At 37.2% G+C, this 14,556-nt stretch overlaps 1 protein-coding gene across 5 annotated transcripts; it reads right to left on the bottom strand.

Annotated features, from left to right (window-relative positions):
* Positions 1-224: 224 nt before the first annotated feature.
* Positions 225-13,594, bottom strand: LOC113722483 (protein FAR1-RELATED SEQUENCE 3-like). 5 transcript variants are annotated; one of them, XM_072076052.1, is made up of 5 exons: positions 8,862-13,590; positions 8,663-8,746; positions 6,916-7,065; positions 3,644-3,758; positions 225-651 (listed from the first exon to the last, which is right to left on the bottom strand). In XM_072076052.1, the coding sequence occupies exons 1-4, from the start codon at positions 11,100-11,102 to the stop codon at positions 3,648-3,650; spliced, it is 2,586 nt and encodes an 861-aa protein (XP_071932153.1). In that variant the 5' UTR covers positions 11,103-13,590; the 3' UTR covers positions 225-651; positions 3,644-3,647. The 5 variants fall into 5 exon arrangements, with proteins under 5 accessions (XP_071932153.1, XP_071932154.1, XP_071932151.1 ...); XM_072076053.1 differs by having other exon boundaries at positions 564-2,681; positions 8,862-13,591; XM_072076050.1 differs by lacking the exon at positions 225-651 and having other exon boundaries at positions 3,702-5,737; positions 8,862-12,205; positions 13,328-13,594.
* Positions 13,595-14,556: the final 962 nt, after the last annotated feature.

Here is a 14,556-nt window from a genome sequence, read left to right as displayed (position 1 = left end):
ATAAAAGAAACGAAAAAAGAAAAAGAAACTTGTATACTTCACCATTGGACCGCACTGTTAGTGTAGTCAGTTTCACGTAGTTCCACTTAAACCCAAAAAGGCGGGAAGAAAAGAGGGGGGAGGAGAGGGGGAGGGGGGTGTATATGCGGGTGGCTTGCTAGAAGTGCTTAACCACAAGGTGTAAATGGAATTTGCCCCAAAAAAAAAATAAAATAAAACAGGGATTGAAGGAAACTGAATTTGCATAAATCTGGCTAAATCTGTACCAACTTCATCAGTTACACTACACGGAGGATGACCTCACTATCTACAAATAACCAGACCTATACTACAATCTAATGCTAACCTCAAATATTCTGCAACCAAGCTTGGACTAGGTTTTCAGAAATTCCATATACAAATGTTTCCATAAAGTTTCTTACAGTCAAAAGATAGGTTACGCAGCTAGAAACTGAGTTAGACAACCTGTGACTAGAATTAGAATAAACAGCAGGGATTGAACCGGATGAAAGCACACGAGCGATTACAGCAAAATGAGCAACTGCATTAGGAGAATGCATCTCTTTTCGTCTTCGTGCGCAGCAGAAGCTCTTTCACCTCGTCACTTTGCTTGTGGTAGATAATCAACAATCACTCAAAGGTCTTCTGCACCTATAAAATATCATCTCCTCATGTCAACAAACAATATTTCTTGTAATGCTATGAGAGGATAGGAAATTAATTGACTAATGCAGCAGCGAAATAAGCAAGGTGTCAAGGTCATAGACATAATAATTTTAGCTATCAAAATAAACCTTGTCATAATAGACCTTTTATCCACAATCAATCAAAAGCAGTTACTTGAGATATTGAAAATTTAGTAATTGCCCAAGGAAGTGACCCATTTCATGCACGTAGAACTGCAAGAGAGTGACACATATTCACATGCTACTGAGTATAACACGAAAAATGCTCCAGCGGCCTGCTAGAATGGACCTCAAAAGTCAACGTTCCATCTGACAAAACACAATATTTAACAGGTTTAGAAGCTATCTCCACAGACCTAAACATGCTTAGATTTTTCCCTGCTGCTTTACACAAGCACTAGCGGGGCGACATTAATACTTCTTCATATTATTTAAGGACGGCCACATGAAGCACCAGCGGGGAGACTACAGTTTCTGTTCTCTGCATGCAAGATTTAATCCTGTGTTCAAGACGTACACAAAATGTTGAGCATACCAACATCACAGAAACTGCATTCTAGTGGAAGGTCCAAAGAACTATTAAAAAACACAAAAGCTCCATGTCTAAACAGGACTTTCCATGAAAAGCAAGACATCCTGCTTGACTTCCAAATGCTTCTGAATCCTATCTTTTCATTCCAAAGCAATGTTATGTATGCATTAAATGGACTTCCAAACATTTTTATAGCACTAATATCAGTCTAATTCCAGCCTCAGGTCACATACTGTAGGCTCAACAGGAGTTTTAAGTTAAAAATCAAAAGACCTTCCATGCTGCGAAACCAAGCATCTCCCAACTTTGGATTACATGGGCACCTGGGAGACGTGTTCCCAGGAAGAAATAAATGGTTTGGCATGAAAACAATAAATGAATGGCTGCTCTCCTTGTTTTTGTTAACTTATGATCCATTGAGTGACAAGATCATTGAGTGTCATGACAAAACCAAAAGGACTGAGGCTTTGATCACGCTTCAAAAGCAAAGAGATTAGAATGAGAGGATAAAAAACAAAGAGAGGAAGAGAGCTGGAGGCGAAGTCGGAAAATGATAACAGAAATGGATGACAAAGTAGCCAGGATGAACAGCTGCGCAAAATTACTAAACCTGAAAAGGAAAAAGTTGTTCAAATGAAGAATTTTAGCCCTCCTAGTTTCTCACATAAAATATAACATCAACCTAAGCAGTTTTCCTTTCTGATTACGACTACACAAACAAGAAACCCTAAGCTGACAGCAGAAACTAAGAGCTGGAAACTGTTGCCTTGATATCAAATTGAGAGAGATTTAGTGCCACCATTGTTATACTTGTGCAGCAATTTTCGCTATGAAGTACCAGCCAAGTGAAATCCCTTTTCCTCAACAACTAAACTTGCTAATTCCAGCAAGAAAACTACTTTCTTAATGCTTTGGATTATCAAACTGCCCAGTAAAACAAAAGCTACTATGACCTTTTATAGAGCAGTATCATAAGGATTAAAGTCCCAAGACACAACAAACACCACATGCATGCAAGATCCTATCAGCTATCTGTTTCCCTTCATAACTTCACATACAAAGGTTTTTCCAACAGATGCAACTTCCAGTAAAACTTCATAATCCCAGAAATTCCAGAATGAGGGAATAGGCTTTCAATAATTAACTTGTGAAGCTTTAATAATCAGAATAATATTCATCTTAATCAAGCTTTGCATTCGTATAACACAAATAAGTAGGCCAGTATATATTTGAGAAGGCAACTTCCCTCTTACAATACATATATACCTCCCACTTTAACAAGATCCAGACATCTTATAAAATCCCTATGTGAGGTCCAAGATTCTAGTCCTCCTCCCAATATACAATGCATTTGACCCAAAAAGAAAAACCATGGAAATCAGGCTTTGGCCTTGTGGACATAAAGACTAGGCAGTCCCATGTTCAGATTGTTACTTGTAGTCTATATACCAAAGAATTTTATCCTGCAAATGTATATATTCCATAGTATTAATCTGATGTTAAACATAAAGAAAAAATCTGGAAATGGAAACAAATTACAAATTTAATCAAAACTATCACAGAACAGGTCTTAGTTCCACACTAAAAAATTATTGCTGAGATTCTTGCATAACATTTAACATAGTTTCAGTACTTGACAGGGCTATAAATGATAATGATCCATGTTGCCTCACCAAGATAAGATTAAATGGAATCATAACTCCCCATCTATCAACTTAAATTGGTTAAAAAACTGCTCTCAAAGATATCACAATAAACTCATTCTAATGGTACAGCAGGAATTAATGGCTATTCACGAAAGAAAGATGGTTTGCTTATAAGTAAATTAACCTTTAGGACACTTGACGAATTCAAAGCTCACCCAGGAAGGTTTAAGAGATGAATGTAGAAAGCCTAGTATCAAGAGTAGAGTTCAACCTAGATACACCCTTAAACCAAGGTACTTGACATAGCTAAGATAATCAGAGTGATTCAAATGCTAAACTTTCAATTACTCAGGCCACTCTGTCATGTTAGATCCTGTGACAAATCCTTGAAATCTTACTGAACTTGTTTCTATTTCTGCAAATTTACTTGCAGGCAAGTTTTAAATTACTTGTGTATGAATTGCTAAAATATCTTGCAGTCCTCTTCACATAATGCAAAATTTCTTTTATCAATTATGCCCTTCAACAGCAATATGTCTGTCCAAATCCCCAAATAAGATGATGGAGCAGCATTGTCAACTAGCACATAGAATTCTAGTTGCAGAGGGAAAGTTACATGGGATGAAAAATTCATCCAGATCAGACAAAAGCTATCTGCAGTGCCCAAGCAACCGTAACACTAGGTAGACAATTGGCCTAGCTTTTGGCAAGTAATAAAACTGCTCCCAAAAGAAACTCTAGCAATGAAATAGAAGGAACTTGCAGAGAACGCTACTTACAAACTCAAAGTTGTTCACGGATGTAAGCCATTGATCGCAACATGGAATTTAACGTGTCTTTTGAGACTTGAAATTTCACTTCTGTTTCACCAGTAGTTGTCATGGTATCCTGGAGCTGACATGCATAAAAATAACAGAATATTTAATTTGGATATTAAAATATTATTCATAACATGATGTGAAGAATCACTCAATATCAAAAGGGAAATAAACAGGGAAATAAAGTTATTTGGTGCATATCTTATAGCGGCCTAGATTTTTGTTTCACGCAATTTCTGTGTCAACTTAGTTGATAAACTCATTTTATATTTTTTTTTTTCCGTTTCGTTGAGAAGGCGATGATTTTGTTAAGAGGCAGCAAGAGGGAACAAAATAAGATAAACAAGTAGTTATCTTATACAATGAGGAGCCCTAGTTTAGTGGAGGCCATTTATCTGAAAGCAAAAGGGTGTCTCAGAATTGACATTTTTAAGTTTTTTCTAATATTCTTGCTCCTCTTTGAAACAAGGTCCAGCAGATAAGTTGTACTATTAATCTCCTCCTGAAATCTTAACCACCTGCCAAGAACCGTCGAAATTCTAGCAATTAATAGTGTCAAGCCACCATTCTCAAGGATTTCACTTCTCAATCCTCCCACCCAACTTTCACACCTATACGCAATGGGACTGCAGAAGGATTTCACCAGTAGTAGCACCCTACATACTTTCAATTCGTCCCAACTTTTACACCTATTACACAAGGGGACCGCAAAAGGCAGCCCTGATGAATTCTACTACCACGGTTCACTGGTTATTGTTGACTGTTGTTTATCATGCAGTAAACGATCAACTATGACCTTAGATTTACTACCAACTATAAAGCATCAAAATCTTCATGAGCGAGTCTTTTAAGGCTAACAATTTCTTCCTCTCTACTTTGTTGACCTATATGAAAGACAGAACTGCATGTAGGAAATATGTTTGTCCTTAATTATACCAACTTCTACTATGTACAGATGTCAAAATAAACAAACAAGAAAAAACACAATATTGTACAGTTCACAGAGTGACAAGAATCCTTGATGTCCAAAACCTAACATCGTAACACCAAGATCTCAATTTTCAAAATCAAGAAGTCGACCTATTATGTTATTGTGTCAAGTTATATGCAAAATTGAACATTGGAATATCCAAGAAAAAGAGTGTTCTCCAACATTTAGTCATGTTTGTTCTTGATGCAAAATATTATTAATTCCACAGGACTTCAATAGTCTCAGGATTAATAGTTTATGAATGCAGTTGTACTCAGTTTCCTCTGAATTTGAGGTTCCTATATTTTTTCAAGCCCCTCATTTTGTGTTACATCCAATTACCACCAAATAATATGTTATTTCTATTTTGTGTGTTTATAGATAAGTAAATGATTCCAATAGCTTTTATCCAGTTTCCCTGAATCCTATAAATAATCAAGTCCCAAAACCATAAATTCAATTTGAATTTAAAATTAGTCCAAGGTTTCTGCTCGTCATTCTGTGAACCCTTGAGCCAAATTCTTGTGAAAAGAACAAATCATGTGGCAGATGTCTAGCACTATTGACCATCAAGGTTCTATTGTCTCAACTACACAGGTTCAAGTTCTTCACCCAAAGATCTCAGCCTTTCTGTGTTCATTACGCAGAAACTCATTGACAAGGGTAAACACTTCTGAGCACTTAAAATTTTAGATGCATCTTTGGACAATGTACAAAATTTTAACACTATTAATACAAACAAGGACATAAGATTTGGAAAATATCACAAAAAAGGAGAAAGTTGAATTCTAAAGCAAAAGTGTTCATTTGTCTTGGCATGCTTACAACTCAGAATTGATACAGAAAATTTCAAACCGTGCTTTGCTAGGCAGGTTTTGTGCCTGTGTTTATTATTGCATATCATATAAAGGCTTCATAACAAGTACGGCACATAGGTATTCAATTTGTGACTTCGCTGCAGCATAGCATATGATAAAGCTGCTGTACAAGTGACTTTCATCAGCTGTCACAGCTTCATAGCCAAGATTCTCTATGACACAAAACATTTGCCTGGAGATCAAGTACTCAGTCTTCAAAACTGTTTCCTACGAGATCAATGGACCAGGTTATGTTACGATGGCAAATTGGCAATAATCATAAATAAACTTCCACTCTTTTTGTGGGAAGGCTGAGACACCTAATCCCTGCAGCATTAATTCATTTTCATTAAATGTCTGCAACTTATTTGCTTGTAAATGTCTCTTTTGCTGCATACTTACTCTGTAAGACAAAGGCATCTCAACTTCTCTACACAACATACCAATTTTTGATATCCATAAAATGCTGCATTTAGACCTTAACACTCTAAGGCACTTAATAAAGCAATTTCCTAAAAAGTTTAGAGTCTATGGGCAAACTTATATTCACCAATGAGCCTAGATTTGGTGCTCAAAGGAAAAAAAAAACTGTTATCAGAGCAAATACAGCACCATGACAACTTGCATGGAAGTAACATTTAAGGACAGATTGAGAAACAAAAAAGCTGCTATTGCAGCTGCTGGAAGAAAATCAAATGTTATCATTCATGATGGTGATGTACAGTTGAAAACTTCTCATCATCCAACTCTCCAAGTATTTTTGGAGAAGGGAATCATTGAAATAAACAATAATGACGACATGTCAGCAGAGCACAGCATGGAGCAAGATGATAAGGATGCTGATCTGCTTCTGAGACAAGGACCTGTAACTGGAAGATTGTCTCATGTACAACAATCACAGTTATAGGTTGCTGTATACCTTTTTTTGGAAAGAAATTTCCATGAACCTCATGATACAGATGGAAACATGTCCCAATGTACATCCTCATGGAAGAGAATTACAATAGTAGAACTGTAGGAACAACAGTTCTTATACATGTTCAGTAATTACGATGCTTGGGTTGTCATCATGCAAAATCAAGCGTGGTTCTCCAAGCAATCTCAGTGTAAGTATCAGACATCTCATCTATCTCATGTCCAACTTCCAAAATCAAATATAAACATTCTAGAACCTTTACTATCCTTCTTGAATATTTTGTATAAAATCTTCCTCAATTCTATTCAGCACTCAGTGAATACCTTTAACAACAAAATTTATGCTCTGTTTTACCAAAGGCATGCAGGACCACCAGGCATCTATATTGGTTTCTACTAATTTACAATTTGGCACCCAAAGGAAAAAAAAAAAGCATAAAAAGGGTAAATCATTCCATTGTTTTTTGATTTCAAGAATTTATAAAGCTAACCTTCAAATTGATGACAGCAACCCTATTAGCTGGCGCAGAAAGCTGTTGACTAATATATGTCATGGATTTCAACATTGGTTCCAGTGTGACCTTTGTAAGTCTAAACTGCACATCTGTTTCTCCTGAAGGAGTCTTACCATAATCTTGCAGCTGCAACATAATCAAGACAGAAATGCAGATTAATGTTAATTGATATGTAGAACAAATCAAAAGCAATGCATCCAGTACATATTCACCCTGTCAAATACATGATAGTCAAAACCAATGGGAACAAATCATCGTGTCAACATTTTAAGGTCGTCACAAAATTCATAGCCTAAGAGCAGACAACCTCTGATGCACTTGCCAATTTCAAGCAGCAGCACCCACTAGACATTAGTTATGGCCAACACATCTTATACAGCCAATTAATCAGCCTGTTACTCCATTTTATTATTTTGTGCAAGAAACATATCTAGAATTGTTGTATACCTCTTCAAAAATTAACATGCTACAGCAACTAGGATAAATTTCACTTGATAACATGCTACAACAACTAGGATAAATTTCACCTTGTAAAATTCTACACGTATGATGTATAAGACTACACAGAAATGCACAACAACATTGTATTAGTAACGAATCAACAGATATTGATATACCTGTAAATATGTTTCAATTACATACAAAAGGACTTATTAGATGAGCAAAGGGAGATATGTCATCTCATGCATAAAAACCTGGGTTATACAATAAGACACCTTTCATGTGTTAATGTCCTTGAGATACTGATCCTGATTCTCTAACATTTGACACAATGGAGCATCAGTTTAAAGTTGAATCCAACTGCACCAATGCTTTTTGAACCGTAAGAAAGTAAGACTGTAAATGGTTATGTCTTTTGATTTTTAGCATGAATGAGTATAAACTGTTATACCTCTCAACTTTCAGTATGAATAACAGGTCCTGATTCAGAGAGCAAAGATGAAAAGAAGGTAACTTTTGCAATTCCACCGAATTATACCTAGCTGTTACAGAGACAATTTTTCCAATCATCTAGGTCAACTAGGATGTATTACTAGTAATGCTCCATTAGAATTCTAGGTGTTTGAAGGCAGTTTTGTAATGCCAACAGATGTTGAGTGCTGAAGGCACGAGTCATCCTAGGCAAGTTAAAAGTATCAAGGCTTTTGTCCAATCAAATCAAACTTATGCTGTTAAGGTCAAATTTGGCTGCCTACGCTTAAGGGTTCAAGTCCAGTTTGGCTTTCACATTTATTAGCTTTTATCTTTCTTATTTATTAGGATTTCTAAGCACCAAATTTAGTCCTAAAGGTACTTATATTCTTTTTTTTTTTCTATATATATGTCAGTTGCAGTACATTAGTAGAGATGAATGACACAGAACTTTGTTGAATTGAATTTATTATCCAGTGCTGTCCTTCTTAGAGAACTGAAAGTAGCTTTGCCTTTTAGGTCTTCCCCAAGGAAATCTAGGTGGCATCACTAGAATTTCTTACTTCAAGTCCTTATTTTCAAAGTTCTTGCTTCTATGTCTAAAGTTAATTCTGATTTCTCAAAGTTTCTACTTCTAGATTTCCCTCTCCTATCTTCTGATTTGTGAAGATTTTTACAACTGCATTCTAAAAATCAACTTATCCATAATTGCTAATTGGCGCACTATCATGTCCACTTTTCCTTCTAATAACAGCAGAAAAAACAGCAGTCTCCCAAGCTAGAGTCTAAGTCCAGGGACAAGAGATCAAACCTTCAGATTAATGACAGCTACTTTATTGGCCGGATCTGTGTTTTCTATAACCCATGTCATAGACTTAAAACAAGTGAGAACAACCTGCATGCATGAAATGAAGTACTTAAGAGAACGAGTTGAAATAATCCACATTAGTTGTGCTTTTAATTGTTAACAAAATTTTGATAAAATAAACTGTAAAGGCGCCAGTACACACAGAACTATCAGAAGGGCTTCCTTCATGGTTAATAGTCACAGGACCCGTGGATGGTTGATTCGAATCAGCAAGAGGGACACCAACGTCATTCAGGTTCAAGCAATGTGGCAACATATCTGACCATGGCCGCAGAGGTGGACACGCATTAGAAGTTGGTAAAGGTGTCTTCTTATTAATCTCATCCTGAAAATGCCCACTCCCTTGAGATGAAGGAGGTCTAACTTTGGCAACATTCTTCTTCACCACAGCAATCTTTCTTGCACCTTCCCTTAATGCACCCAATGCAGTACAATAGGTCTCTGAAGAAATTGCCCCTTCCTCTGCATACTTCAGTGCTTCCCTACATAGATTGTTGAAACGAGACGTTAGAGACTCCATACTCTGCGTATCTGCACCTCTGTCATCAGATCCAAGTCTGGCAGTCCTCGTCCATCTCTTCAGTATATAACAGGCTGGAAGCTTAAGCACATTTGTCACAGTAAAAACAGTCAAAATGTGTCTACAGACAATGCCTGAGTACTCAAACATCTGACAGCTACAATCTGCTTTCACATCAGAAATATCCAATGTGACAATATATGCTTTGTCATCATGCTCATATTTTGCAACCCTAAACTTGCTTATCACACCATCACCATCTATTTTATTGGCGGTGTAAACAAAAGTTTCAACAAGTTCTTCTTGGAACTTCGCAAAAATCTTTTTTGTATACAGGCTTGCTGCTTGTTGTTCCATTGGTGATGGTGTCTTCAGTTCAGGTGTGGAGCAAAGCGTATCAAAATCTGCTTCTATTTCCCTTTCCAGGGAATTTTCTAAAGCCCTTTCATACTGCTTGAAGAACGTTGGAAGGTTGGTCTGTTGATTCACATACCCATCAAAAAAGGAGTTTATCCCATGGTTTGCTGAAAATGCAGCAAAAAAACAATCGCGAAAATAAACTGGGGCCCACTGCTGGCGAGCATTATATACAGCTTTAAGCCACTCATTTTTCCAGAGATTGTATTTGTCAAGGAGGGAGCTCCATGAAGACTCAAAATCCTCAATTGTCTCAGAAAAATTGATGCAGCTATAAAGTTCTCCATAAAAGGAAGGATGAGCTAAATACACATGAGCCAACCTTTCCTGGCCCTCTCTTAAGATATGCCACTTACAAATGCAGTGACGAGTTTCTGGTAATACCTGATGAACTGCTGCCTTGATGGCTCTATCTTGGTCAGTTGTCATTGAAACAGGAGGATGATTATTCATTGCAGATAACCATGTCCTGAAAACCCATGCGAATGAAGACTCAGACTCATCCAAAATTAAAGCACAACCAAATAACACCATTTGACCATGATGATTGACCCCAGTAAAAGAAGCAAATGGAACCTGAAACTGATTAGGTCTATACATGGTATCAAATATAACTGCATCACCAAAGTGACTGTATGCTGTCCTTGATCTTGCATCAGCCCAGAAAATGTTAGTCATACAATTGTCATCATCAAGCTGTATAGCATAGTAGAAGCCAGGATTCTCAGCCTGCATCTTTTTGAAATAGTTGAGGAGATTATGAGCATCTCTTCCCAGAGTCCTTTTTTGCCCACAGGGTTGAACAAAATTTATGGGCATAAGAGGGCTAAGATTTCTCACTGGAACACTTATTTCTACTGGAGAGACACAACTTGCACGGTGAGTAAGTTCATAATATACATTATTTCCATTAGTGGAGATCATGAGGTCATTCTGGCTACTAAGTGTCTCTGCTGTACTCGTAGTAGCACCAGCAAAATGCCTTCGAGGTCTGAGATAATGCACCTTTCCAGGATTCACTGTAGAATGGTTGTGATCCTCCACAAATTTAGTCACAATCCAACTATCTGAATTTTTTTTTTCTATCCGAAGCATAGCGTTACAGGTTTCAACATTTTTTCTTTTAAAAACTTCTCTGCAACAAGCAAAATCCCACCTAACAATTGGTCCATCTGGCTTCGAACGGCTGTACTGCCCAACATGTGTGCTAAAACCCACATGCCTTGCATATGCATCATAAAAGCTCTTGGCAGCTTCTTCAGATTCAAACTCCATACCCACATACGGCTTCTCAATTCCATTTTCAACCTGGCAGCTTCTCTCGTTTTCAGCAGAATTCCCCGGAAGATTTTTCTTTCTATCATGGTTAATATGAGTGTGCGATTCACCATTTTTTTGCCTCTTCTCTCGGTCTACATGGACAACTTCAACAACTTCATCATCCATTGACCTGAGTGAATGTATCAGGACATTGGCATATTCTCTCACTCACGCATCTATGTCTCACATCTATTCATGTCAAACGAATGGTTGGCGACTATAATCTTATCCAAGCAACTAAACTTAACAGTGCATCCGACATTTGTCCTCCTGCTTATGCTGAAAGACACCACTCATAAACAACCGAACAAGAAGCAAAAGAAGAGAGAAGAAAGAGAGAGAGTTAGAAAAAAGTTAGTGTCAACTTGCACCCAAGCTGTACCATGAATTTATCAATCCATCCATTGAAGTCAGCATTAAAAATAAGCATGCAGCAATAACCAAATGTTATACATAGGGGCCTTGCAGCCTCCGTCAACATCACCTTCCTTCTCAAGAAGATGAAGCTGAATATGTAGAAGCAGCAGCAAATGCATTAGCAACAGCAAGAGGCCGTGCGGCAGTGTCTTGAGGAATTTTTGCTGTGTGTTTAAGAGTTAATTATGCAACTATAGCCGATTAAGAGTTTACAAGGGAACAACAAATTTTGGTAGCCGGAATAGGAAAAATGTGGAAACACAGTACTATTGCATGCAATCATGTGAACATAGGAAATTCATATGATAAAGCTCAGTAATCAATCCTCTTGAATGCAAATGAAACTTCTCAGAAACTTATATTGCTTTCTTCTTCCTTGTTGGATGAATTCTTTCTCCTTTATGAATACCAGAAATTATCAACAAGATGAAAAAGTAAAGACAGATAAGAACATAGGTGAATTAAATATAAATCTGTTAAAGGAAATGCTTTGCACTCTCTCTACATATTTTTAGGCAGTATCAGAAAAGTCAAGATGCTAAAGGAAACATAGAGATCAAGAAATAGGATCTCAAAGCCTCAATAATGGCACAGCTTGGAAGTTCAAAGATACATTTTCCATAGATGTCATATAAATCATAAATTGCGCAGATAGCCACCAATTTTTAAGTGAATGCTCCATCCGAAACCCTAAAATCCCACTTCAGTAGCTACCTAAAAAGGTTATCCTCTAGCAAAAGCTTCCAAACCATCTGACAGTGGAGGACAGCATGACAATACTCCCACTAGCAGACTTGACAACATTCATACATCTGCAGTAAGAGTTAGTAAGGTCCTCCAATAGTACAAGAGATAATCAGAATCTAGTACAATAAGTACTATTGTTCATACAAAGTCTTTGATTTGAAAGAATTCTTGAAGTAGAATCTAGTCCAATGAGAATTATTGTTCATACAAAGTCTTTGATGTTCAAGACATCTTCCACAAATGCTTCTTCAGAGGGAAAGAAAGAGAAGGATCGGAAACTCATAAACATGGGGAGTTTAAAGAGATTCATGCAGGACCAGCAGATTTGCTCAATTGTCGTAATTTTTCTTTTAAGTGTTTTAAGTTGAACCTCTCTCTTTTGGTGCGAGAGTTTACACTGCATCTGGAAATATATTTGTACAAGACAGTTTATGCCCTTAATATAGCTTTCCTGTAGTGACCTTACTCCTACAATCCAGAGCAAATTTCTCCCCTTCTCCACCCACCTCACATTACCCTCACCTTATAAACTAGCTAGAACCTTCAACACCACATTAGTGCCTCAGCTCTTAATGCCACCCAATGCTCTTTCTCTAAAGAGTGAGCAAGGGGCTGTACAAAAAATCAGTCAGCTACTCAGCTCCAAAAAGCTGAACCCTACAGTTTTGCTCCCCCTACGCAATCGGCCATCACATCAGTCTACTCTCTCACTAGTCAATCCCATTAAACACCGCCCTCCTTCCACTTCCCCTGAGCCTCGCCAGTCTTCAAATGGAACACCATGCTCCAGACAACCACCATTTCCTATCTAGCCCATTGTGCAAAACCAGTAAATTGATCATAAATTCAAAAAGAAATTTAAAAATTTTTAAAAAGGAAAGAAAGAAATGCTTGTTTTAAGCTAAAATGCTTTCATTCTTTTTATGCTTTCTGTATACTAAACCAATCAAAAGTGGAAAACAGAAAAGGCAAAATATATGAGCATTTCAGTTTCCCTAGTTCCACCCCAAATATCAAGCAAAATAAATTCTTAAAAAGAAAAAAAAAACTATAAAAAATCAGAAGGGTAACATTTCTACGTTACACTACAACTGAAACTTCCAATTCTCCATTTCAGACTGAAACCTAGAGTGGAAAAAAGAAAAGCACAGATATTAATGCTGCACTAGAAATAATAGCGAACTCACCAATTACTAATTTACACACACCGAAGTAGGAAATGCACAGAAGTAACGTCAATTTGTGAGGAAGCCGGTGGTGGTGGTGTTAGCGACGCCGGCGGTGGTCCGGGTGGCGGTTGAGGTTAGCAAAGCTTAGGAAGCCTAGGGACCGTCGTCAGGGATCAGGCGCGGGCGCGGGCTCAGGCTCAGAGCGAGAATGAGCTGGGCTAGCTGCTGGCTCGCTCTACAGGCAAATCGGAGTTTTTTACGTTTTCTGGTTTCCGGGTTTCCATTTTAATATTTTAAATTGATGCTGCAAAAAAGTCACGTGTGTGAATCAGACCCTTGATAAATAGTCAAATGACAATTCAGCCCCGTGTGAATAGATATTTGTGGCAGTTAGTCCTGCATATTAATTTTTGTTAGCATTTGGCCCCTTAGCAATAAGAAAAATATCAGTTCACCCGAAGAGGTTTTTCCTCAAACCCCACTCCCAATTGCCAAGCCCACCGCATGCCATTTTTTTAAGTGAAAGGTGTTGAATTTAGAATTTCCCACTTATAATCTAGAGGTGTCAAAGAGACCCATTTAATTGAAGTCTACCCATGCATACCTATAAATAGTTGGGTATGAATATCTTAAATTTTACATATGTGTATAAATAAAATGGGTATAATTGGGTAAGTGATAACCCACCAAATTCAATTAACCTATTTAACTAGAGATTCACTAAACTTATTTCTCCACCTCTCCACCGTCAATATTGCTTCTTCAATTTTACTACCAGCTAGAAAATTTTTGAATGTTGCCATGACCTGGTCAAATTCTGCAATTTTCTAAACTTAAGCCTTAATAATTAGACTATCATCTCATCATGCTTCTAAGAATTCATCAAGGAAAAGAACAAAATTTGTCATATATAACAATCAATTTGATTATTGCAACTTTTGAATATATAAATGCAATTTATCATATATCTATGAAATACACAATTGACGAAGTTCAACAAAAAGGCTGGAGGACGGCCATGCAATAGTAGACTACAGAATGCTTATAACTCTCTTTAAAGGCCAAGCACTATAATGACTTAGACAGAATTGTCTCACATGGTCTATGTGTTTTCTTTTGGTGGCTATGTATCTTGAGAAAGCATATTGATTTGTGCAGCAATTGTCAATTTTGATCATTTGCAAATTTGCCAATGAAGAGTGCCAAAGTAGATTTGTTTGATTTCTTGTAAAGAATTAAACGTAAAA

The sequence above is a fragment of the Coffea arabica genome, chromosome 2c, assembly GCF_036785885.1.
Source record: "Coffea arabica cultivar ET-39 chromosome 2c, Coffea Arabica ET-39 HiFi, whole genome shotgun sequence".
Lineage (NCBI taxonomy): Eukaryota > Viridiplantae > Streptophyta > Magnoliopsida > Gentianales > Rubiaceae > Coffea > Coffea arabica.
This window is presented reverse-complemented; position numbering and strand designations above follow the sequence as displayed.

Excerpts from the sequence above, each read along its gene's own strand:
- LOC113722483 (XM_072076049.1), bottom strand. The coding sequence starts at position 11,102 with ATGGATGATGAAGTTGTTGAAGTTGTCCATGTAGACCGAGAGAAGAGG. Across the intron at positions 7,066-8,662 it reads TAGCTGTCATTAATCTGAAG|CTGCAAGATTATGGTAAGAC; the intron begins GTTTGATCTCTT and ends ATTATGTTGCAG. Across the intron at positions 5,738-6,915 it reads TTGCTGTCATCAATTTGAAG|GAAACAGTTTTGAAGACTGA; the intron begins GTTAGCTTTATA and ends TTGATCTCGTAG.